The sequence below is a fragment of the Sesamum indicum genome, linkage group LG4 (genome assembly GCF_000512975.1).
Source record: "Sesamum indicum cultivar Zhongzhi No. 13 linkage group LG4, S_indicum_v1.0, whole genome shotgun sequence".
Taxonomy (NCBI): domain Eukaryota; kingdom Viridiplantae; phylum Streptophyta; class Magnoliopsida; order Lamiales; family Pedaliaceae; genus Sesamum; species Sesamum indicum.
This window is the reverse complement of record NC_026148.1, coordinates 10,244,444-10,269,915: the sequence shown is the minus strand read 5'-3', so window position 1 is coordinate 10,269,915 and position 25,472 is coordinate 10,244,444. Positions and strand designations below refer to the sequence as shown.

The window sequence follows — 25,472 nt, the reverse complement described above, 5'->3', positions numbered from 1 at the left end:
TGTGCCGCCGACTCTAGGACCAACCTTGTGTTCATTTTTTCTTTCAGTAAAAGTGGCTAAAAAGATTAAAAATTTCAAATTAATTAGATCACGTCCAACGCATATAATAATTTCTGGCCAAACATAGCTTTTCCCACCAAGATGTCAACTAGATATGCCATCTTTTTTTAATTATAATCCTCAATCCCAATTCAAATCGGACAAAATTGAGAGTGCCACAACTCTATAATTAGTGAACCAAAATTGCATTCTTCCTTGTTTGGTCACGGACTAAGAGTGGATTTAATCCATAATAACTTTTAATGATAACTACACCATCCTCTTCTAAAATTTGGTATAATTACATATAGTTAGATCTATTTATTTGTTCAAACTCATCAAATTTGCTGATATTAACAAAAAAAAAATAAATAAAAATTCATATTGTCCTAAATTGACATATTAATGACTTAACAAATCTTTTATGACCAAGCTTGTGAAGATGTATAAGAATAGTTTGATCAGAAAAAAATTGTAAGTCAATCAGGAGTAAATATGAATTTTCATTCAAGTTTTTTATAAAAAATTCAATAAATTTTGATTAACAAAAAAATTATTTATTGTATAAAAACAAATAATAAAATTTCCGTATAATTAGTCCCATTCTTAAAAAATAAAAAAAATACTGCAATTATTCCTAACTTTTAATTCAGCAAAAAAAGAAGAAGAAAAAGAAAAACAAGTACTGTAAGTCTGTACTTGAAAAACATCATATCTGAGTTGTACGACTGAGTTAATTATCGTACATCACAGGTGACATCAGTGAATTCACAAGACATGAGTCAAAATATTCTTTGCACATAACCACCAGTGACGTTGGTGAGTGAATTTTTTACAAGACCAAAAACATTAAAAGCAGGTAATAGGTATTATTATATTATTATAAATTACTTGTGAGAATTTCCCATTGACTTTGTTCTCCTTTGGTGAGTGAGTGAGTGAGGTGGCAGTGGGGATAAGGATGTCTCCTCCTCCTCTGCTCACTCTGTCTTTACACTGACAACATTGTCTTCCCAACCAATTCCTAACTGCACAATCTCTACTTATTACTCACTAATCATCGCATATCTCTAAATTTATTTATCACTCTCATCATTCATACCTCAATTATTACAAAACCCAACAATACTTTCTTGGGATTTCCCTCTTTTTTTGTATAATTCTACACCTTTGTTACCTTTTCTGCCCATTTTCCTACTACTTGACAGCATGTAATTTAGGGTTAGTGTTTTTGCTATTGTACGAATTAATTTTAAAATTGAATAGAAAAGAACTAAGATTATTAAAATCTTAAACTTACATAATTAAATTGTAAAAATTAAGCCACGTCGGACAAAAAACATCATTTTACTAAATTACACGATGAAAAATGTATTTTTTCCCCCTCTACTTAACATCTCTTTGGAGCCAAAAAAAATAGAGTAATTATTTTTGTTGTTAAAAAGTAATTAGTTTTGGCAAAATATATAAATATTTGTGAGCTTATTAGTTGTTTCATTTATTTCCGACATTGTTGATGTTGTCGAGACTCTGATTCAGTGTCCGTACCTCAATTAAATATGTCAACGTACACTATAGTTGTCGCAAATGTTGTTGCTATGCCGATAGGTACTTAATATACACGACGACAAAAATAAAGTCATGGTTCATTTAATAATTCGACTAAATTTATCAGGCAAAAGTGAAAGTTCTTGACAATATTAATCAATTCTCTCAATGAACTTCCTAAGGCATACTAAAGAAGAACAATGTCCTCTTTTTTTAGACTTGGCACGAGGAAATCACGAGTAACTATATTCGTCCAACTCGTATAAATATCTGTCACTAATCTACTTAAAAATTCACAATTAAGAGCCCTTCGTAAATTAATATATCTAAGCAATATTACGATCTGACGAATTTAGGATTTGTTGCAAAATCTTCATTATATATATGGTACATATTTAATTAGAAAAAATATGAAACATTTTAATTTCCACAACCATATAAAAAATCATGATTATGTTCCAAAGAAAATGGATTTATTATATTATACATATATATATATATATGTATAATATACTCACACTTAAGTATGTCAAAATTGAAAAAAAAGAATTCCAAGAAAGGTAAATATTGAAATCCATGACACAATTTCAGCAAATCTTCTCAGAAAAGAAGCCTACATATGAACACGTTATTATTTGGTAAGATGCTTTAAATGTTAATTTTGTATTCAGATCTTCCAGAGTAATAACATCATGAAAAATTAAAAGCCCCACACTGGAAAATAATACTAATCTCCCTCTCAATTTTCAAATTTATTCTGAAAAAATGTAGTTTTATTACAAATGTAACTTCAATAGAGTGGGAAAACAAAAATAAGAATATGAAGAACAAGAGACAAACATCTATAAATTTCCTGTGCATCTCTTTTTTCACAGGCATTTTTTCTTGTATCGCCTTTTCTATATCCACAGGGTTGACCAAACTGCATATATATCCCTCTTTGTATATATCATCCTCGACAAAATTGTCAACCCCTCTTGACAAAAAGGAAGGACATGGAAGGTGAAACATTAATCACTTTAAGCAACTCACCTGAGTCTAGAAAAGCAGTCGACACGATTAGTATTTTGGTCGTGGATGATGATACGACGTGCCTCTCCATCGTTGCTGCTATACTCAAGAAGTTCAAGTATCAAGGTATACATATATATATATATATACACATGCATGAGACTTGTATCCTTTTTTTATAAAAAATTATTCTTTATTATAAGTTTCTTTTGAGTTGTTCAAGGTTTTTGCATGCAAGAATTTTTGTTTTTTGGGTTTTATTTCAGCCCCTTTCTTTTGAAGGGTCTGTTATCTTTCTTATCTCTCTCATTTTTTTTTTAATTTTTTTGTTCGTTTGACTTAATTAGTTTAACAATTATGAATAAAATTAATTAGATCAGTTCGTGTCCTCATCCAGCAGTGTATGCAGATGAGTTGTAATATTTATGACAAAAATTAAATATAGAAACAATTCAAATTTTATTTTCAAGATTGTCCCAAATTGAACAAGCATGCAAGAGAAAATGGCAAGAATACATTAATCAGGTGAAAATAGAAGTACCAATTCACATGATCTATGTTAGATTCTGTTAGAGATGAGTACAATGGTTGTGTTAGTTTCCTTGTACATTTTTCTTCAATATTGTGAATTAAAACTTTTCCTTTTATTCAACAGAATTAATAATTTTTCTTTTGTTCTAATAAATTGTGGTTTTTTCCACACAATTGAGTCCAGTTGTGACAGTGAAACACCCAAACGATGCTCTATGCACGCTCAGAATCAAGGGGGGCGCGTTCGATTTGGTCGTGTCGGATGTCCACATGCCGGATATGAACGGATTTGAATTGCAACGAGCCATTGCACAAGAATTCAACTTACCTGTAGTCTGTGAGTTTCTTTTTTATTTATATTTTTCCATTTTTGCCAAACAATATTTATTGTTTATGAATTTCTTCATAAATTTATCTTTTTATTTTTTGTGTCATTACAGTAATGTCAGCTGACGACAAAGAGAGTGTTGCTTTACAAGGGTTGGAGAGTGGGGCTGCATTTTTCATATATAAGCCGGTGTGTCCGGATGATTTGAGGGATTTATGGCAATTTGCAGCTATGAAAAAGAAAAGTCAGGTTGTGATTGAGGAGACTGGGAACTTCCCTGACGAAAAAACTTCCACAGACAAGAACAGTTCTGATGAAATGGCGATTTCTGCATCGTCGTCTGTCAGTGGAGATGTGGTGAATAAGAAGGAATCGAAGAGAAAATCCCCGCGAAAAGAGGGTTCTAATGAGATAAAAGGAGACAATTCTCAATCATCTTCGCAGAAAAGACCAAAAGTTATTTGGACTAATTCGCTACACAACCGTTTCCTCGAAGCTATTAGGAGCATCGGCCTTGATCGTAAGCATCAAGATCTTTTGCCCTATTTCGATATGTCGTATGCATGTAAACGTAAAGATTTATAGTTTTATTTATGCATGTGTATGTTCATAAGTGCGATACTATCGTAATGTATTAACACTCGTCATAAGTTCACGTATAGATAATCGATCCATGGTTATAGTAGTAAGTTTTGAAGTAAAGTTTTTTCAAATTATTAAATGATAATTTTTCATAAATATATACCAATTTTTATCTTACTATATCATGCATGCTCGATTTCATGTAAATAAGGCGATCGATGTAAACGTTTTATGGAAATAATAATGTTTTCATTGAGCGATTATGTATTTTTGTATCTTGTTGCTAAGTTTTCTTACCTAATCTTATTTATCTCATTTCTTGCAAATTTTATACAGGAGCTGTCCCCAAGAAAATTCTCGAAGTTATGGATGTTCCAGGGTTAACCAGAGAAAATGTTGCAAGTCATTTGCAGGTTCGAATTATCTATTAATTGCAAATATTATCCAATTATTGGGAATTACTTAATTTGCATAAAATCATTGCATAAAAGGAAAAAAAATCAAAATAAAGTAATTAATAAAATTCTAAAATATCTCAATTCAAGAAAAGAAATATTTCTATTGCTTTTCTCATTAAACCATTTTTATACTATTTTTCATACTTTAATATTAAATACCTCTATAGTTTCTGGTAATTTGAATTTTTATACGAGATGATTGTTCAGTACGTTTAGTTTCTGGTAATTTGAATTTTTGGACGAGATGATAGTTGAGGACGTTTCATGACAACTGCAGAAATATAGGATCTTCCTAAGGCGAGTTTCGGACGCAAGCTTCAAGATTCAATATTCATCCGAGAAGGGCTTAAGCAGGAACTACTCAAGTTTTCAGACATCAGCAACAAGCCCTTCAACCCTAATGCTCAACAGATTCAGCAAATTTCACTATCAAAATCCTGTCCAATTTCCTGCTCAAAGTGTTGCTGCCTTGCCAAATCTGGAAACTCCATCTGGTAGTCTTATTAGCCAGTCAGGATTCGGACAATCACGATTGCTTTCCAACAAAGGAAATTTGCTAAAACCCAACATTGGAAACGCAAATCTGATTCATCAGAATGATCGATCATATGTCAGACTCGCGCAGAATGATTACCAGACGGCCCCCTCTAGTACCTCAATCCAGGGGCATCATGCCAATATATCCCTTGACGATCCATCAACTTCCCTGTCAGCCAGTTCTGATTCTCCGTTGGTTGGCTCGACCAGGATGAATCCTTGTACTAGTTATGATCATCCGTCTCGGACAACTATTGGGACGCCAAATAGCGTATCTTTGGCCCCGTCGAAGAATTTCACGTACAGGACGAACTATGTGGGATACAGTATCTCGAACATCAAACACCTTGCTGAATCAGGACACAGTGAGAAATACAAGGATTTGAATTCTTGCACGAGTACGATAAATTTTCCCAGCAATGAGTTCCTGAGCAACAGTAATACTGTTCTTGCTGCAGCAGGGCCAAACAACAACGTTAACTTCAACCAGTTGGCTCATAATCTGGGGGCTTGTAGCACTTTTGTGACTAACAATAATGGTGGAGAACAATTGTCCGATGTCGTTGCTGATTACCTGCCCTCAAATCTACCTTTGGTTTGTGGTACTGTGGGAAATGGAGGGGACATCAATGAGTCTGCTGCTTTTAGTCCAATGTTTGATTTGTCTGAATTCGATATCTTGTCAACTCAACAAGCCCTGGAGGAAACTGATTTTGACACTACTTTCGCCGATCAAGTGAAAATTCAAAATCAGACACAGGTACTTTCTGCGCTTTACCTTAAATTCAACACAGGCCCTTGGAATATTTTTCTTAAATGTGCAGGTCAATTTAGCATTTCTCAACTTTGGATAATTTAATAACTCATAATTCACAGAAGCAATCTTAATTTCTACAATTCAATGTTTTCTTCCAAATGTTATAATTGATACATTTTTTGAAATTATTCATAATTAGCATAAAATACTTAACAATATTTTCTGCTCTTGTTTCATTTGACAGCAGAACGGAGGTGAAACTATTACAAGTTCCAACTTTTATGGCGACATGAGCCTCTGGGACAGCAACATTCGATCTTTTGGTCAAGCTCCGAATCAGGTAATTAAGTACTATATATAACTATTACTAAAGTTCTATTTCACATACTAAAAGTATTTCATTGAACTAAGTTTGCTGCATATGTATAATTTCATATTTTCACTTATTTACAGGTTTCTTTCATGTTTTTGTCTATGTATGTAGCAAACATTAATATAGTATTGCTTGTAAGATTTACTTTCTTTTTGCCTATTTATGCAGCAACAATGCAGCCAAAGTTTGGTTAACTCTCAAGATTTTGGAGCTTCATCTCAACACAATAAGACAGTACTTCTTCCACCCCCTCAGGCATGCTTACTGTACTATACTAATCAAGTTTAAAACCCTAATTACCATTAATCATCATAATTTTTAATTTAATTCTATAATTAAATTTGTCCCTTATATATATATATGATAGCTATTAATTATATTTAAAATATTTTTCTACTTATTCTTCTTTTGACCGATGGAACGTAACATCAGGCGCTAGTCTGTGAAGGTTTCGGCACTTCATCCCATCTCAAAGCCCTTCTATCTCCTGCTCATGAGGTATATGGTTGTCTTTTTACTTTATCATTTTTACATTAATTTAAATCAGTACAAGCTGTAAGAATTTCATTTAATTAAGTAACCGAGATTTGTTTTCTGTTTTTTTTTTTAATTTTTGTTACAGCGCGATGACGATGATTTTCTGGAATCTTTACTTGCTCCATTCGGAGAGGATCATCAAAACCTCGAAGGGATCTAAATACAGAAAAAATTGTATGATTGTACTAAAATAATTAGTGTGCAATTAGTGCAGTTGGGACGTAATTTTACTGTTGAAGCTGATCACCTCAATAGGATGAATTATTCCATAGTACTAATGAAATTAGACTTGTAATATTTTCCATGATAACATATAAATCGTGTAATGTCTATGTTAGTGTTAAGGAGGATGATTTGCTATCACATTTGTATAAATCATATTTGTAGACATTTTCAATTATATAAAATTTTGACTTGAAGAATGTTTTTTTTATTAAAAGGTCCTAAAGTGACTTACTTACTATATTAATGTCGAAGACCATTAATACATTGAGATTTTTGTTCTGCGTACGTATATATGTAGAGTAACTCAACTTATAGCTGCAGTATTATTTATTTAAGTTGCAACGACATGTTGATTTACGAGGAAAACAATCACATAACCGTCTCTTAATTATGAAATGAAATATATATATGCTCAAGAGAAAAGATGATAATAAATTTATGGCTCTAGCACAATCAAATCAATAGATATACACATTATTGATGACTATTTATGAATAACATTTAATATTATGATATATGTTACCAATAATGCGAATATCTTACTCCCATATTCTACATTTTTTTATTGTTATAATATACCTATTTTGGGCTAAATTTAGTAACTTACGGCACACATCAATTACAAGACTGATGCTTGAATGCAAAACTATATCCAATATTATTTTGATTAAAAAATCTAACTTGGAGCGAGCATGCACGTCCAATTCAATTAAAAGAATGTCAGAAAGTAAACAGGAAGACAAACTGTTTCCCTTAGGCCATGTTTACTCTAACGAATAGGTCGAATATTTCAGAATATCTGGTCTTGTTCCTCGTTTACTTGCTAGGTGGCAGGCTTGTGATATCGCCTGATAATTGATGGATTGCCGTCTCACTATAATCAAATCTGGGCAATGTGAGTAGGATTAAATGTTGCTATTCTTAATATATGAAATTGTGTAAGAACAACTTAGGAAAAACAAAAATTGTCACAAATTCACATCCCAATTGAGTCCAAGAAGCAAACATGAGATAATTCAGTTCCCTATAATTTTCCATGCAAATAAACATTCAATTGAATGTGATAAATTAGTTACTTTATCCATTTTTATCCCTTCCCTTTAAATGAAGGCGGGCATAAGTGGTATAGATGGGCTGGGCCAAGAAAACACAACTTAATGAGTCCAAATACCTTTTCTTAGTATACATGGGCTGGGCCGAGATGAACACAATTACCGGGTCCAAATAGGATTATGGTCGGGTAGGATCGGATCCGGTCCGCACATAAGCCATGGTTTCCAATGACCATTTAACCCTCCCTCTAGATATGATTACGTAGTCGTATGTATTTAGCTGACAATCTCATTTGCACAAGAAGATATTTTCTCTACCATCGAGTTCTCAACGGCTAGGGTTTCGACGTTACCGAAGGTATTCTCTTGTCCTTTGAATTCAACTTTTCTGTAGTAAATTAATAGTTTCTTTTTCCGTAAAAATGCTTGTTTTTGACGCCGATCTGTTATTCTGTAACTCTTGGCGTTCTAGTTTTATTTCTTTTTCCAATCATTTGTTAATTCTTTGTGGTTGAAGTGCTGTTTGATTTTGGTTGAAATTAATGGAGGTATCAAATTATTCTGAAGCTCTGAGTATTAGTTAGAGATTTTTTTTTCTTCTTTAGTTTGAATTTTTTGGTATAAATTTATACGTTTTGTTTCTTTTAAGTTTTTGTACTTCATCTCGGGGAAAAATATGTTTTGTTGGTGCTATCGATTTTTTCTCATTTTGATCGCTGAAACTTCGGATATTTTTTGCCTGCGATGTGGAGAAATTGCAAATCTAGAGATTATTTGTACTTTAAACTGTAGTGATGGTTGTAAATCTAGAGTTCATTTATATTTTAAACTGTAGTGATGGCAGTGCAGGGAAATTGAGAACTGAGTTCACTTACATAGTTTCCCTTCTGTAATCTTTCCGGAGGTAAAATTTTAAGGAAGATGTGGTTGCTGAAAATTTGAACAAGAAGCAGTTGAGAATATTGCTTGAAATATCAAGTCTTAAGAATAGTAAAGAGCTACTGGTGATTTTTTTTTTGTTTAACTGCTTTCGGATTACTGAAATTACTATAGTTTTCAGCTCTCATTTTACAATGTGCTGTTAAGATATTAGCTGGAAGTCTTCCAAATTGCCAACTGATTTTAGTTGGGCAATTTTTGATAAAATATTTCCCAAAAAAATGAAGTGGGTGGATGAATGCTCCAGGAGATGTTTTACTAGAAAGAATTAGAAATTGATATTATAAAAGATATGGCTTTTGATAATACTGAATTGTGTTCTCTCTGTGAATGTATGTCTTAGTATATCAGAGTTGAAGTGAAATGAGGCCGATTTTCTGTGGGAACTTTGAGTATGATGCCCGACAATCTGACCTCGAGAGGCTATTCAGAAGATATGGAAAGGTTGATAGAGTCGACATGAAGTCTGGTACGTCTGACTGCATTGAAATGTTTGTTCAAGAACATGTAATTTGTTTGCTAATAAACTTGATTTAAGGATCAAATTCAGTCATTTGAATCCTATGCAGTCAAGATTTTCTGAACATCTTGGTCATTTGTTAAGGGAATTATGCAATAATTTTCACATGCTCTTATATATCTATTGGAGACAATGCTCTTATATTTACAAAGTTTGGGAGAGCTTGATGGATTAGATAGACATACTCCTATACGGTATAGGCCTGCAATTTGTCAAATTAATGGAGGTGATATATCTGAAAAGTCAGATTATTAACTATTTCAATGTCATTAAAACTGAACCAGTTACATCAAATACAATGTAGGAGTTGATTATTCTATGTGAGTAGGAATAATACATAAATACGACATATATACATGCACTGTGTTTTGAGGGAGAAGCATCGCTTACCACTGGCTTGAGTCAACATCGCTTTCCACTGTATTGGTCTGCTTGCGTGAAACACTTTCGTGCCACTGCTGCTTCACAAGGTGTTCTATTGGAAAATTGGTTGAGACAGGCTTCTCAGCTGAATGAGAGACTGCAGAGACTGACTAGGTTCCGTGCCAGAAGCAGTATATGCGGCAAACTTACACATTTGATAATAAGAGTGACAGTTCTATTGATTTTGGTGTGGATAGTGACAGAGTGATGGTAAGTGTTTCTAATTCTGTTAGGTTCCATTACTTGTTTTCTTTAGTTATGCGGAAAAATAGTAATTATGCATTCCATAAAGTTTAATGTGCAGTTCTGTAATATAGACGTGCATAAAATACGATTATATCGTGGTTAAAAAAACCAAAAGATTTAGTGGATGCCGAGTATCACCTTCTCAGAGGACAAAGGAGTGCAAGAAGGCTGTCTGACAAGCTTTGGGAGAGTCCTGTGCATACAGGAGCCACCGCAGCAGACCACACATACTGCTTGCATGTTGACGACTTAAGTGTTTCCTTGTTGAGTTTCATGGGGTGTCAGGATGTGTTTAAAGCAAGAAAGTATATCTTTATAAGTGTGAGACCCCCATACTCAACTAATTCTTTGACGCAGGATCTCGTTGCATTGTCCATACGCTCCCTGGCTGATGGAAGGGTTTCTTCTGCATTTCATTTCCTGGCAGTCACAAGCGACCTCTTCTAATTTCCTAGAAGAGCCCTCTGATCATCCATGGCATCACCATCCCACATTTTCCTGAGTCATAATTGAATTCATTCCTCATGACTTTTGCCCATCCTTCATTTTTCCACGTTACACGCAGACCTAGAAGCTGAGGCAGCCGAATAAATTGGAGCAGGAACTCACTTTACATTGTGATGTCATGAGACATCCACCTTTGGATAGTTGTCCTCCATTGACATCACTTAGTTCACTGGCCAAGGTCTGTTACTGATTTAACTGGTCAGTAATTTTTGGATAGACAAGACTGGTCTTTAGTAATGTTACCTGGTGACATGGTATATGGATTTCTCATTGATGGGCTGGAAGAAACATTAATGACGAATGAATAATGTAATGGGATAATGCTTCATGCAGGGCACTATATTGACTTAGAAGAAGTGATTTTGATACATGGATGTTGTTTGTTTTCTGTTGGCAGGTTTTGCTTTTGTTTACATGGAGGATGAAAGAGATGCAGATGATGCAATTCGTGCACTTGACCGAATTGAATTTGGTAGAAAGGGCCGTAGACTCCGAGTTGAGTGGACAAAGGTAATAAAATGTTTCCTTCTGTCACCATAGAGCGGGTCCACTATTTTGAAATTTATGTTCTGAATGCTTCTTACTCGCTCCCTTCTGTTGTGCCACAGCAAGAACGAAGTAGCAGGCGGCCAGAGAGCTCTAGAAAATCTTCATCCAACTTGAGACCCTCAAAGACTCTGTTTGTCATAAATTTTGATCCATATCATACCAGAACAAGAGATTTAGAGAGACATTTTGATCCATATGGGAAAATACTAAATGTAAGGATCAGGCGGAACTTTGCCTTCATACAGTATGAATCTCAAGAAGATGCAACAAAAGCTCTGGATGCGACTAACATGAGGTTAGTTTAACCTTACAGATTTCTCGGAACTGCAGTTATCATGTATTGAACATGGCTTCTTTCCTATTGAATCATCTGCTATTAGACTAGTTGGGAGCTTGACTTTTACTGTTTGGGTATTCTACGCAGCAAATTGTTGGATCGTGTTATCACTGTTGAGTATGCTATCAAGGATGATGATGAGAGGCGGAATGGATATAGCCCTGACCGAATTCGTGACAGATCACCGCGGAGAGGCTATGACAGGGTCAGGTCCCCCAGTCCATACAAGAGAGAGAGAGAAAGTCCTGATTATGGGCATGGTCGTGGCCGTAGCCCGAGTCCGTATCGCCGAGCAAGTCCTGACTATGCTCGTGGGTCTAACCGGAGTCCCAGTAGGAAAGAAAGGGATCCGAGGCGTGGTCATGACCTAAGTGCAAGTCCCAGGAAGGAGAGAGACTCTGATTACAAACATAAACACAGCCCTAGTCCTCAGAGGGAGAGGTCCAATGGTGATATTGGTGCTCACACCAGTCCAGGAAAGAGGGTAAGTCCAGATTATGGCCGCGGTCCCAGTCCAAGCCCTCAAAGAGAGCCAGGAGAGAGGGTACCAAGCCCTGATGATTATGCTCGTGATAGAAGTCCTGCTTACAGTGACGCAGAAAGCCCTAGGCCTGAGCGTTACGGGAGGTAGACCATCAATTTCTGGCTTATATGTTATCTTTAAGATCTGAACAAAGGGATTGCATAATAAACTCATATTGGTTTAAGAATCAAAATTATGATTTTAGTGGAGGTAAGGTAGTTCAAAGTCGAGCTTGAACAAGCTTGTTTTTAGATGAGCTGAGTTCAATCTCGTTTTTAATTAGACTTGACCCTGAGAATTTTTAAAGCTCAAATTGCTTGCTGCCCTAGAAACACCTACATTATTAAGCTATCAAAATGATATATCTATTATGCAAATTATTTACTGGTTCTTTAATTTGGTGATGCAGTCAATCACCCCCAGCACGGGAAAGGTCTCAATCATAATATGCAAGGCTTGCTGTGTCATGGAAGCAGATGCAATGTGCTGCAGTTCACAAACTTCATACAAGCATGGCAACGTAATCATACCCATGACTTAGTCGTTAGCATATTTTAGATCCTCTTTGGTTTTATTTTTGTTAGCTCTGTGTTGTGAACTTTGCTACACTGAATGTAGTTTGTGTGCTGTCTTTGGTCTTTGCAACAAGATTTTGAACTGCCCATACCTTTGCTCGGACATGTGGTGTATGTATCTCTATCGGAGTCTTTGTTAACTGTGTAAACATGTTACCAGTACAATCCCCTAGTTAGCTTAATGATGGGTGGAAGGGCGTAATCGTTACCAATGTCTTATTCGTTTAGGGACAGATCCATTGCGCAGATGATGAATTCAATGCTATCGAGTTCTTACATCATAAGGTGTTGAATTCAATGCTAAAAGAGCTCATATATAATAAGTTCGCATGTGATGCACGTTTCTCGAGTTAATCTTATTATATACAGCTATGGAGGTTGGGTACCAAAAAACTGAAAGCCAAATTTGTTTCCTTCTTATTAGTGTGAAATGCGAACATCTTTCCTGCCAGAGGAAAGCGACTGTTTTGGCGTTCTGGTGGTTTTTTGGACTCTCTTTGCAGTCGACAAGTATCCTATCTGTTAGGAATGTAGTACGGTGCTTATAATCATTTCCAACTGGTGCTCTTTCTTTAACAATCACTATGAGCAACATCCATATTCTCTAGTGTGGTAGCAGTATTATATTTAAGCTGGGCGTTGTTAGAATTTTTTTGATTTCATTCATCATCTTCTTCTTAATGTATTTAGTGAACTGAGAATTTAAAAAAGCTTCACAATTCCCTCCTGCGGCAATATTTTCACATTTATGATGCAGAAGATAGAGGCCCACTCACAATGACACTCGAGACTTTTCTGAAACCCATTTCTCACTTGTGCACTTCTTTTCAGATTTTACGTAGAAACGAGAACCAAAATAGGCCAATCAACATTTACAGATGCAAAAGGATACATGCCAATGGCCCCCCCCTGAAAAGAACTCCTAACCCCTTTCTTTTTTTCCCATTTGAATCGACCACAGGAAAAGTTACGGGGACTGAATGGTACTGATGCTGCTTTCGCAAAAACATAAATGGCGTTTGGCTTTTCAGACGGCATATTGCAGGCTGTGCAAAAGTAGTTCAAATTCATCAAACATACCGCATTGGTGGTGCATTGCATGTAATGAGAGGATAACAGGCTTTGCACCGCACGTATGTCAATCAACCCCCCTGCCCCTGTCCACTCACTATTTATGGTTGTGGTCTGGATTGAGACTCCACTCTCTGCCTCTTGGCTCTCATATCTAAGTCCTACTGCATACTCCATTCTTCTCATGCCATGTTTCACATTTTGCTTTTTGATTTTTTAACAGGAAAAAAAAACATATATTATATAATATATATTTTCAATTGTTTCAATACATCCCAACATTTTTTTACTATAACACTACGTAAGTTGGATGCCATCCAACATACACATGTTTATTTATATACACGTACCCAGTAATTAAGAATATAATTAAACTTCCAAGGCGTGATGCTGATGCATATATGAACAGGAAGCATTTTAATTGTTTTCGATGCACAACAATCGCGATCAAAATGGGGCAGAAGTCGCTGTCTTTTATTGCAGCTGTACAACAGTCTTACATCATTGTCTCAAGACACGTTTCGAAATATGAATAGAGATATACTGTACTTTTTCCGGTTGTAAGGGGGGTAAGAATCTTTGGCAACTGTATGCACCTTATATACCTCTGGTTATATTTTCAGCAACCTCCTAATAATAGTTTGAAATTCTGAGAGCCAAATTGAAAGAAATTTTGCAAACCATAAACATATTATTTGTCTTTAATTTGCATTAAGCATTTAAACTCAAGTATAGTGACTTTTTCAATATGACAAAGAACATCCTAATTCTCTCAGAAAAATGTTATTAGTTTGAAAGGGTGTATGATCATAATAATGCCGCTACTTTCTTGGGTTGGGGGGCGGTGTTGGTGGTCAATATCTCATGATTCAATCTGATTCAAATGTTTGTTTTTGTAGGCAAACACATCCCCCCAAAGCTTCTCACCTGCTACTGTAGGGTTGAGAGAACTCAAGTATACGACAGACGTTGCGTTTCTTATAGGGATAATTATATTGCACTCTTTTAAAGTTTGGTGTAAGTATATGTATATTTCTCGTGGTTTTGGAGGTCACATATAGTATTCGACCCGTTAATTAAATTTACAGAATTTACTAATAGCAGTAAAAAAAATTGACTGATAATTCATATTTACCATCGAGTGACCTATTACAGGTCAAACAAATTTTTTATGACCAAACAAGACTTATAAGGTGAAAATATAGTTCTTACATGCATTAGCGTATAAATATATTTAAGGATAGTATGGTTACAAACAGATCTGCCCGTCTTCAAACAATTATCATAAAAAAGTAATATATTAATTGTTATTAATAGTATGCTAATTTCAAATATTAATTGTTTCCTTTATCCAAATAGTCAATAAATCAAAAAATAAAATAAGAAAAAACAGTGGAAGAAGATACACAAGAATCCACCTTTTTCTGTGATGAGATTTTCAATCTTGATCTCTACATGTGAATGTAATGATCACATTCGACCAACGTATACATATTCCCACTTTTTTTGAAATAACAATAGTATTATCATTATTTAATGTTGCATCCATACTAAAATCCAATGCAGTGTTCCAAAATATTGCAACAGGCGCGGTCTGGTCAGTCATGTATTATTAGAGCTTTATTGGAGTTTGCAGAATTCTTATGATTGTAAAAAATGTCGCATCAAGAAATTTTGCACATCTATTCACCAATCACCCACCTAATCCATACGTCATAATAAGTGCACAACGTTGCTACATTTTCATTTTTATTAATTTATACTCGTCATGTATATAAAATTTATATTAGTTTTAATTAAATTTATAAAAAGACTCAACATACATTACGTACATGTATAAAATAATATATATGGGATAAATTACATTAACGTTGCTTGAGGTTAAATTAAAATATACAAATATTTTGTGTCTTTTATAAAATTATAAATACATGACTTTTGATATTATAGTCGTAATTAAAATACACCCTTTCTTTAGAACCAAAGTTTACACAAAGGCCCCTAAAAAATATTACTAACATTTCTTAACATTTTATAAAGACAGTGTAATTTGCCCTATAATATAACATTTAATATCAATTTATAATAAAATATTCTAATTGGACCTCACATTTTATTTGTAATGTTCAATTATATAAAATTTAAAAAAAAAATTATTTCTTTAAGTCATGAAATTGTGTTTTTCGTATAAGTCGAGGTATATGTTACCTCCCGCGGCCCACGTTAGAAATGCATGAAAAATGAAGGGTTGAATAAGTATAATAAAACGACCACTAAAGTGGTACATAGTCCATTTACTTTGACTTATTTCATTCCACGACAAAGTTTTGATTAATATTTTTTAATAATAAAATTGTGGATTCAATAGTCTCATTGTCTGTACGACCGAATAATTCTGAACCCAACTACTATTTTGAAAAAATGATAATAGCATAATTGATCTGAACTACAGGTGTCGACTGTATTTGCTCGAAAAATCTAGGATCAAGTGTTTTTTTAATACATCATAAATGGTTGTTTTTTAATTAAAATTTTGTTACGTGAAAAGGATCAGACGATATCAAGTTTTCAAATTATGAAGGACAAGGATTTATATATGGTCCAAATTAATACTATATTATAATAGCGTAAATTACAATCGATTCTTTTAAAAGTTGTTATGATTACAAATACATTCTCGTTGTTTGAAAAATTATATATATATACACATATCGATTAAAATTACAAATATTCTAATAAATACTCTTTTTGATAGCCCATTGTAGGCTGTATTTGTTAGGATATTTATAATTTTAAAAAAGTATGTACAATTTTTTAAATAATGAGAAAGTATTTATAATTATGATAAATTTTTAAAAAAATTATGGTAATTTACCTTTTATAATAGGATGACCCTATTTTCCCCAATTGGAAAAAGGAGAAACAAAATTCCAACAATAAGTGCATGGCATGTTTTAGATTCAAGAATCTAGAAAGGGCATCGGACATGTGTACAATTCCCAAACCACAACAAAAAGGCAGTAGCAGCGGGACCAAATTGGTTTCACACTTCTTTTGTTCTCTATTGTGCCGGGGCACGACAGCTATGATATTTATGAATATCAAAATACAATTAAAAATTTTAACATCTCATATTTAGATTTGTTGCCATCTTATTTTGTGTAAATAAATATAAATGTTGAGAAATACACACGTACTCATATATATACATATTTAGCAAATCTATTAACACACTTCTATAATTGTGCTAATCTGTTGGCTCAGTTGGTAAGGATAAATCACACTATTTTACAACATTGGCGTGAATGTGGTATTCTGCACATTTTTTAAAAAGGGCTAATCACGCTCCCTTCTCCTGAGTTTGGTACATATAGACCCTCTGTGGTTTTGAAAATTACATTTAGTATCTTTGAGGTTTGCTTCAATCTAATAAATAAGTCCCTCATTTAGTTAAAATTTGTGCATTTGTTGATATTAACAGAACAATGAAAAAAATTGATATTTACTCTCTATTGATTTATTACCAACTTATTGCAAGTCAAACAAATTTTTAGTGATTATACTACCTTTATAAGGGTGAAGATATCCCTCCTCATATGGATTAATGTGTGAAGATGTATAAAGGTAATTTGGTTATAAAAAGATTTATTTGATCTGGAATAAGTTAGTAATAAGTGAATTGATGGTAAATATGAATTTTTATTCCTTTTCTTTAATACCATCAAATTTAGTGAATTTGACTAACGAAGGGATTTATTTATTAGATAAAAACAAACCTTAGGGAAGCGCGCTAAGTGTAATTTTATATTGAATTTATGTGTAATTACACTAAACTTCACAAAAGCGCAACGCAATTATCCATTTTAAAAGTTGAGGAGGGAGGGGAGGGGTTGTAAATTGGTGTTTTTATTTTTTCACACGAGGTTTTCTGCCTATTTTCCATATCACATATAAACAGACTGTAATTTTTCTTCAATTTTATAGTCGTGTGTTCTTGATTCTCTCTGTCGACGTGAAAAAATACATGTGTGATAATATAGAAGTATTTATTATAAGCAATTTATGATTTAAGGGGCATATCCTAACCCATGACAGTATACAATAAGAAAAAGAAAAAGTGTATTACAAAAAAAAAAGATAGATTTATATAAAGAAGCATAGTAGCAGAATTAATGTAATCAGTATTATTACATCTTAATTTGCTTGTTTTGTAACGGAAAGATTGATGAATAGCGGCTGCCAACGCCTATCTATTAATGATGTGGATGGGATGATGATGTACAGTACATGTACTGTCTGATCAGTTCACGTTGTGAATCCGTCAAGAATTACCTGTCGTCGAACAGTCCAAAAACGGAAACTCTGCTTGTTACGTGTAGACGACAGCACAAAAGTTGAACTGCAAAATGAAAATCACACATGGGCCTATTCTTTTTTTTAATCTTGTCTTTGTTGTTTGAACAAGAGAGGCCTTGTAGTCTGAAGGCATTTTTGGAGGATTCTCTCTCTTTTTCCAAACTTCTCTCTCCCTCTCTCTTGCACACGCTTTCTAATTCCATCCATTCTGCCCTTGATTTGCTGTTTTATGGAAGACTGATGATGCTACTACTGTATCTTTCTTTCGTATTGATTATAAATGAGTAGCTTGTGGAGCTTCTGTACTCCAAAACTTGGTCTCTATACTCTACGCAATATTTTAATAGATGATAATCGTGAGACTCGTATGAAATTAGAACGAACAATATGTTACTCGATAGGGACCAATTGCATTGCATGCACATTGCATTATTTGGGACTGCTGATGATTCTGTCACGCATCTCACATTGATTGCAGATGAGAAAATTCCAACGACTAATAGGTCTTAATACCTTATTTCCATACGACAAAACTGCAAGACCTAAATATAACTAATTATTGAACATGGCAAAATATACTTTTATTACTACAATCTATTTCCTTATGGTATGCCAGAGCAGTTTACTAGACTTTTTTGGTATAAACAAAAATTGTTCACATGTAATTAGAGGGATATATTGTGATAAGACTAATAATTAGACATCATTTGACCCGTCGGTCCACACAAAGAAGCCCATGACTTAGTCCACTTTTTAACTATATATAAACAAAACCTTAATTAATTCCACATTCTTAATCTTCATCATTGTCTCTTTGATTGGCGTATTTATGGTCTAAGATTGAGCAGAGATCGATCACACATTTTCTTACATTCTCTTCTTGTCGGCTGTTTTGTCATTAAGTTGTGCCCTTTTAAACCCATTTTTAAATCCATGCAATTTTCATTTCTCAAATTTATTATATGGGCAACTATATTATATTTTACCATCAAAATTATATTCATTTTTATATTTTGCTATTTTTTTTTTTGTCAACTTATCATTTCATTTTTTGCAAAATTTGCACTTTGCGATATATAACCATTTTTTTGTTGATTTTTTTGCTAAAAAAACATCGCATGCAATGCACATGTGAAAAACATTACATCACATTGTCTTTAAATATCACATATGACTACATATGATTCTTTTTTTTTTGAGCAAAAAGTTTAACTAAAAAACAACTATATATGACAAAATGCAAATTTTAAAAAGTTGAGATAGTAAATTAACATAAAAAAAAAAGATGACAAAATAAAAAAAAACGAATATAGTTCGAATAGCAAAATATAATTATCCTAATAATAATTGTAACTCTGAATGATATCTTTGTTTGGTGACTGAAATTAGTGTCCTGTGAACAAACTTGATATCATCATGAACTCGGGTCACGAGACGTGTGGGTATTCATCTATGAGCTTATTATATTTTATTTTTATTAAGTGCATTAATGTATTGATACCACGTATTCTTATGCTTATTTAAATATTAATATAATCATGTATTTATTTTATAAACAAAAAAAATTGATTATTTCCTGAGTTATAAATTACTACGCCTTAATTCATAATAAATCAATACTATCTACTACAGGCAGATAAAATCAATATCAAAACTTAAGTTTCAACGACGATTAATCAAAATTTGTCATAATTTTACCTATAGCTAAAATATTTTACCATTGCAAGTGTTTTGACCTAAATACTCATTATGCAGTTACGATTAATTAATATTTATCATAATTTTGTATAATAATTAACCATATTGAAAAGGCGCATTTTTCTAGTGACACCATTTCAAAAGGATTGTAATTACTAAAAGAATAATACGGTGAAATCCTTGTAATTGGTTAGAATGTGGTGCAACTGAATTTGGTTCGAATTTTCGAGGTCAATATACTCAGAATTGAAAGTTGAATACTGTAAAATTTAAAATAGTTTCACCAACTTTTCAAATTTTACTTATTGCAATTTGTACCCAAAATGTCATAAAAAGATGGAATAATAAATTTAAAGTACAATTCCGCCGCATTTTATAAAAACTCAAAGTCATACACCAGTAAGGTTGGGACCAAGAATTTGAGGTTAATTCATACGAGATCATAGGAATGAAACCCCCTCAAACCTGTGGATCTTGATCATTTTTTTAATTTTTAGACTTAAACATGACTTGATTTAGTGTTTTTAAGTAAAAATGATCAATATTTTTTTAAATAAATCAATTATAATTATCAATATGAAATATTTTTTTGGATAATTATTTTTAAACGTTATTTCTTACTATTTTTAAATTATAAAGTGGATCTAGCAGATCCAAATCGTGGGATCCGAGTTAATTTTTAGGGGGTCGTTGAACACTAAATTTTGATAAATCCCCCATTTACGAATAATATTCTACTTTATGATAATTTCCTTTGTGTTTCACTTATATAATTATTTTGATTTAAAAACTATTGATATAATTAGTTAATTTTTAAAATACATATCGAATGATCTAAAGAATTATTTCCATTTATAAAAAAAAAAAAAACAAATGGCGAAGTCAACCACTCATAGTCATGACCAAGTTGATTTAGACAAAAATGTTAATTTCAAGAGCACAATGGAAATCAACCACTTTGGACGCTTCCTAATAATGGAAGTAGAGTCTTAATGAATTAGTGGATTTAATTATGTAAAAATATTAAATACTATGAATATTTTTTTTTAATTATTGATATGATGATTTAATTTTTATTATTTAAAATTTCCAAGGTTTGGTGCATATAATTTTTTCTAAAAGTGGTGTGAGAAACCATTTATAATTTAATGGAACCATCGTAATTAAATTAAATATTTTAGTAGTCAATTTATGTGGTAAAATCGTGAATGTCCTCAGTCGCGCTTTTCTAGATGTTTCAGCTACTTTTCTTTTGATCCTTACTATATTTTTAAAGTTTAATTTTCGTCACTTTGATTCAAGAAAATTGACGAAATAATGCCGTACCAACTGAAAAATTCTTTTATTATTATTATTATTATTATTATTATTATTTATAATATAAAAATAATTTCTTTGAAAATGGTGCTTTTAAATCCTGCCAAATAAATTAGTCATGCATTACGTTACTAAAACAAATTAACTGTTAATTAACTCATTGTGTTTCTTTTCACTATACTATTTTAAAATTTGTTCTTGCATTTAATCAATATTTGAATAATGTACGAAAATACAAATGAGACTGCTAATTAAAGATGTCGTTAATTATTGGACCAAAAATGCATGCGGATTGAAATTGAAAAATATAATAATATAAAAGATGTCGTTAATGGTTTGTAATAATAATAAATAAATAAAATAATGTGGAATGCACCTGAAATAATGTAAAAGGAATATGATTAGTGAGGAAATATGAAGTGATGAAAATCGGTGGGTAAAGTCAACGAAACGAAGGGGAAGTCTTAGGCATGCAAAATTTTTGCTTCTTATTCAAATTTCCACACGCTTTATACGACCAAACCATTGTTGTTACTTGCTAAACCCATAATCTTGTCTGAATCAGCTTCTGTGTTGGTGGGTCCACTGGACCCTGCACGTTAAGGCCAATTGGACTCTCCCACTCAGCGTGGGTGAACCGCGAACTGCCGTCCACTTGCCCCTGGAGTTGGCGCCACTGTTGCGCCGTTGACTGGTTCGACCATATTAGTATAGAAGTACGACTTCATGTGATATTCCCCCACACCTGAAGGTTTACTTCAAATTTTGAATTCGAATCGAATTTGATCATATTAAAATTTCTTATACCGTGTATTTATATGATAATTATATATATCATATTTGTCATATAATTAATTTTATTAAATCAAGTCTGATTTGAATAAAAAAATTTCAGTCTGACTTATCTCTCCTTATCCGTTATTGAAGTTGACAACTTTAATTCCATTGTAACTCCCATTTTAAGCCACATTCCTTTTTCCTTTTTGTTGGGGTTGTGAGTTTATAAAACCCGTACACAATTAACTATCAAATTAAACCTAAAAAAAACTCATATCTTAATCATTGTACGTAAAATACTAATGTTGATACAGTATTTGGAATTTACAAAAAGCACACAATCCAATTATCTTCAATCAATATGGGAAGCGACCACATTATCAAATATCTTTCTAAAATCATGTTATTCATAAATAGGGTACAAACATCAATTCAAAACAATAAGATCAAAGGATCAATAATTGCAATGATTTGAGTTAGAACAAGGTAGAGCTTTCTGAAATGGTTTCAAGAAACCGAAGCAGCAAGCAAGGCATATATAGAGACCTCGACACTTTCGGTGCGCCGTGCCACAACAAAAATGGACTAAATTCCGGCTGCTATATCTAAATGCCAACACTTTCCTTTTGTCCATTGTGTGGATCAAATGTACAGCATGGCTTGGGCCCTTAACAGGCCGCTGCTTTGTTTCCCTTGGGTCCACGTGTGACCGTCCACACACATTTTGTCTCCTCATTCTACTCTTCAAATTGTCTTCTTCATCCCTTCCAACCCTAAACCTTTGACATTATATTTTCTGACTCAAACTATACCGTTTTGTATGTATAATCACTAGCCGTTGCGTTTTTTGAATTGAAATTTTTCTATTATAAATTAATGTTATGTTCGATATATGAATATTATGTTGTATAAAATTTATGTTGTCTGTATGGAATTATCCGTCGTTGGGATTTCTTCTTCGTGTGAAGACAAGAACCATGTAAGAATGAATATAAGTGGTTTAGTGGCTTCACACGGTATGGGGTACCTATGTCGACTGGTGTAAGAATTTAACAGGATTTATGTTGATCATGACTCACTAAAATCCTAATTGCTAAGTGGAGGAGTGACAAAGAATATATATACTACGTAGAATCTTAGTTCGATTAAATATATGGTTTGTGTATCGTAGCGCGTGGCGGCCGGTCAATACAGTACTGAAGACACCCACTACCCACCAAGTGCTCTTTAACACCAACTTTCCCAAGCCGTCCCTCTAAACACTATATATACACCCCTCCCCACCCTTTCTATAACCCCCCAGCAATTCCTCTCTCTCTCTCTCTAGATATAAATATATATATATATATTTATATCACGCATACACATACACACGAAGTGCCCGTAAAAACACACACAAGAATGTGCCAACAGACAAGCAGCACATCGTCACCCGTTATGAAATGCTACACAGCAGATGATGATCATGAACCAAACCATAATGATCATAACCACCCCAAGAAAGCCCAGGACACCGACATGTTTACTTCTTTGATCCCCAAAAGCGCAACAAAACAATCTCAAAAACCCCACAACCCCACAACCCATCTCTCCCTTGTCATCCAAGAAGCCATCTCCTTGTCCGGAATAGCATTCCCCATGATCTTAACCGGTCTACTTCTGTACTCCCGCTCCATGATTTCCATGCTGTTTCTCGGCCGGTTAGGAGACTTAGCCTTAGCCGGTGGCTCCTTAGCCGTTGGCTTCGCCAACATCACCGGCTACTCCATCCTCTCCGGCTTAGCCATGGGAATGGAGCCCATTTGCGGACAAGCTTTTGGAGCTAAAAAGTATACCTTACTCGGGCTTTCTCTACAAAGAACAGTGCTTTTGCTCGTTTTAACTTCGTTTCCAATATCCCTTTTGTGGCTCAACATGAAGAGAATTCTTCTGTTCTGTGGGCAAGACGAAGCCATTGCCACACAAGCTCAAGCTTATTTGTTCTACTCGGTGCCCGATTTATTCGCTCAAGCTCTCTTACATCCGCTGAGAATTTACCTCAGAACGCAGTCAAATACTTTGCCTCTAACTTTCTGCGCCGTTGTTTCAATTCTTGGACACATACCAATCAACTATTTTCTTGTTTCCAAGCTTAGTCTAGGCATAAAGGGTGTGGCACTAAGTGGGGTTTGGACCAACTTCAACCTCGTAGCTTCGTTGATCTTGTACATACTCTTGTCGGGAGTGTACAAAAAGACATGGGGAGGTCTGTCAATGGAGTGCTTAAAGGGCTGGAAATCACTGTTGAATTTAGCCATTCCGAGTTGCATTTCAGTTTGTCTCGAATGGTGGTGGTATGAAATCATGATCTTGCTTTGCGGGCTGCTATTAAACCCCAAAGCTACAGTTGCATCAATGGGGATATTAATCCAAACCACTTCTTTGATCTACATATTCCCATCTTCTCTAAGCTTCAGCGTCTCAACAAGAGTGGGCAATGAAATAGGAGGCCGAAGGCCTGAGAAGGCGAAGCTCGCCGCGGTTGTCGGGCTTTCAGGAAGCTTTGTGCTGGGATTCTCTGCCCTGTTTTTCGCAGTATCAGTTAGGAATATTTGGGCCAGCATGTTCACTCAAGATAAAGAGATTATAGCATTGACGTCCCTTGTTCTGCCCATAATCGGGCTCTGTGAGCTCGGGAACTGCCCGCAGACTACGGGCTGTGGAGTTCTACGAGGCACTGCCCGGCCCAAAGTAGGAGCAAACATCAACCTGGGATGCTTCTATTTGGTGGGAATGCCGGTTGCGGTGGGCTTAGCTTTCTTCTACAAAATGGACTTTGAGGGGCTATGGTTGGGACTCCTGGCGGCGCAAGCATCGTGTATGGTGACGATGATGGTGGTTCTGCTGCGGACGGATTGGGAATTTGAGGCCCGAAGAGCGGAGGAGCTGACCGGAGGATATGAAATTCTTGATGAAAACGAGGGAGTTGATGATGAGAAAGATCAGCCAATTAAAGCAGAAAATAAGGGAGATTGTTTGTGTTAATTTTATTTTTAAATATTTAATTAGGGACTTAATTAGATAGCATAGTGCTTTATAACAGATTTTTTTCTTTCTTTTTTTTGGGGGGGGCAACTATTGAAATGTAAAAAGGGGAGGGAATTAAGGAAATTAAGAGGAGGGGTAGTCTAGGTAAGATATAATTTTGGTAGGGGCAAAGGCGAAATTTCGCTTTCTCCTTAGTGGGATTCAAAAGTTAATTTGACGATGCAATTAATTTTTGAATATCATAATTAATGGGAGTAAACATATTCTTACAGCCTTCAACATTCATTCAACCGCCTATTTGTCTCCTCTACTGCATACCTTATTTGTGTAATAGAATATAAAAGTTCAGCATTTCTTTTATTTTTCGAGATATATACTACTATTTGTCCTGAATTATTTTAACTTTTCTACTGATATCTAAGTTGATTATGTCCAGTTCGATGATAATCTTATAATCTAATTGGAACTATTCCATGACGATCTTGCAATTTAATTGGAATTCATGTGATTTTAGACGTCTAATCTTCAAAATGATTCAACATGTTTATATCTTCGAATTAAATAAATAATCATATTGACCAGCAAAACAACCTAATTATTCCTTCTCATGCACATGAAAAAATGAGGCT

General features: G+C 34.0%; 3 protein-coding genes across 10 annotated transcripts; all 3 read left to right on the top strand.

Moving 5' to 3' along the window:
• On the top strand, nt 2,578-6,861 carry LOC105160711 (two-component response regulator ARR10-like). Its single transcript, XM_011078190.2, has 9 exons — nt 2,578-2,724; nt 3,314-3,466; nt 3,570-3,977; nt 4,376-4,452; nt 4,775-5,794; nt 6,036-6,131; nt 6,333-6,419; nt 6,597-6,662; nt 6,787-6,861. The coding sequence occupies exons 1-9, from the start codon at nt 2,583-2,585 to the stop codon at nt 6,859-6,861; spliced, it is 2,124 nt and encodes a 707-aa protein (XP_011076492.2). The 5' UTR covers nt 2,578-2,582.
• Nucleotides 8,200-12,824, top strand: LOC105160520 (serine/arginine-rich splicing factor RS40). Of its 8 annotated transcripts, none has more exons than XM_020693213.1 (7): nt 8,303-8,336; nt 9,261-10,070; nt 10,464-10,791; nt 11,011-11,123; nt 11,222-11,457; nt 11,587-12,126; nt 12,432-12,824. In XM_020693213.1, exons 4-7 carry the CDS (start codon nt 11,028-11,030, stop codon nt 12,466-12,468), a joined length of 909 nt encoding a protein of 302 aa, XP_020548872.1. In that variant the 5' UTR covers nt 8,303-8,336; nt 9,261-10,070; nt 10,464-10,791; nt 11,011-11,027; the 3' UTR covers nt 12,469-12,824. The 8 variants fall into 8 exon arrangements, with proteins under 8 accessions (XP_011076231.1, XP_020548872.1, XP_020548870.1 ...); XM_020693211.1 differs by having other exon boundaries at nt 10,153-10,791; XM_011077929.2 differs by lacking the exon at nt 10,464-10,791 and having other exon boundaries at nt 8,200-8,336; nt 9,261-9,386.
• LOC105160519 (protein DETOXIFICATION 49) lies at nt 23,100-25,203 on the top strand. Its single transcript, XM_011077928.2, has one exon. The coding sequence runs from the start codon at nt 23,218-23,220 to the stop codon at nt 24,838-24,840; it is 1,623 nt and encodes a 540-aa protein (XP_011076230.1). The 5' UTR covers nt 23,100-23,217; the 3' UTR covers nt 24,841-25,203.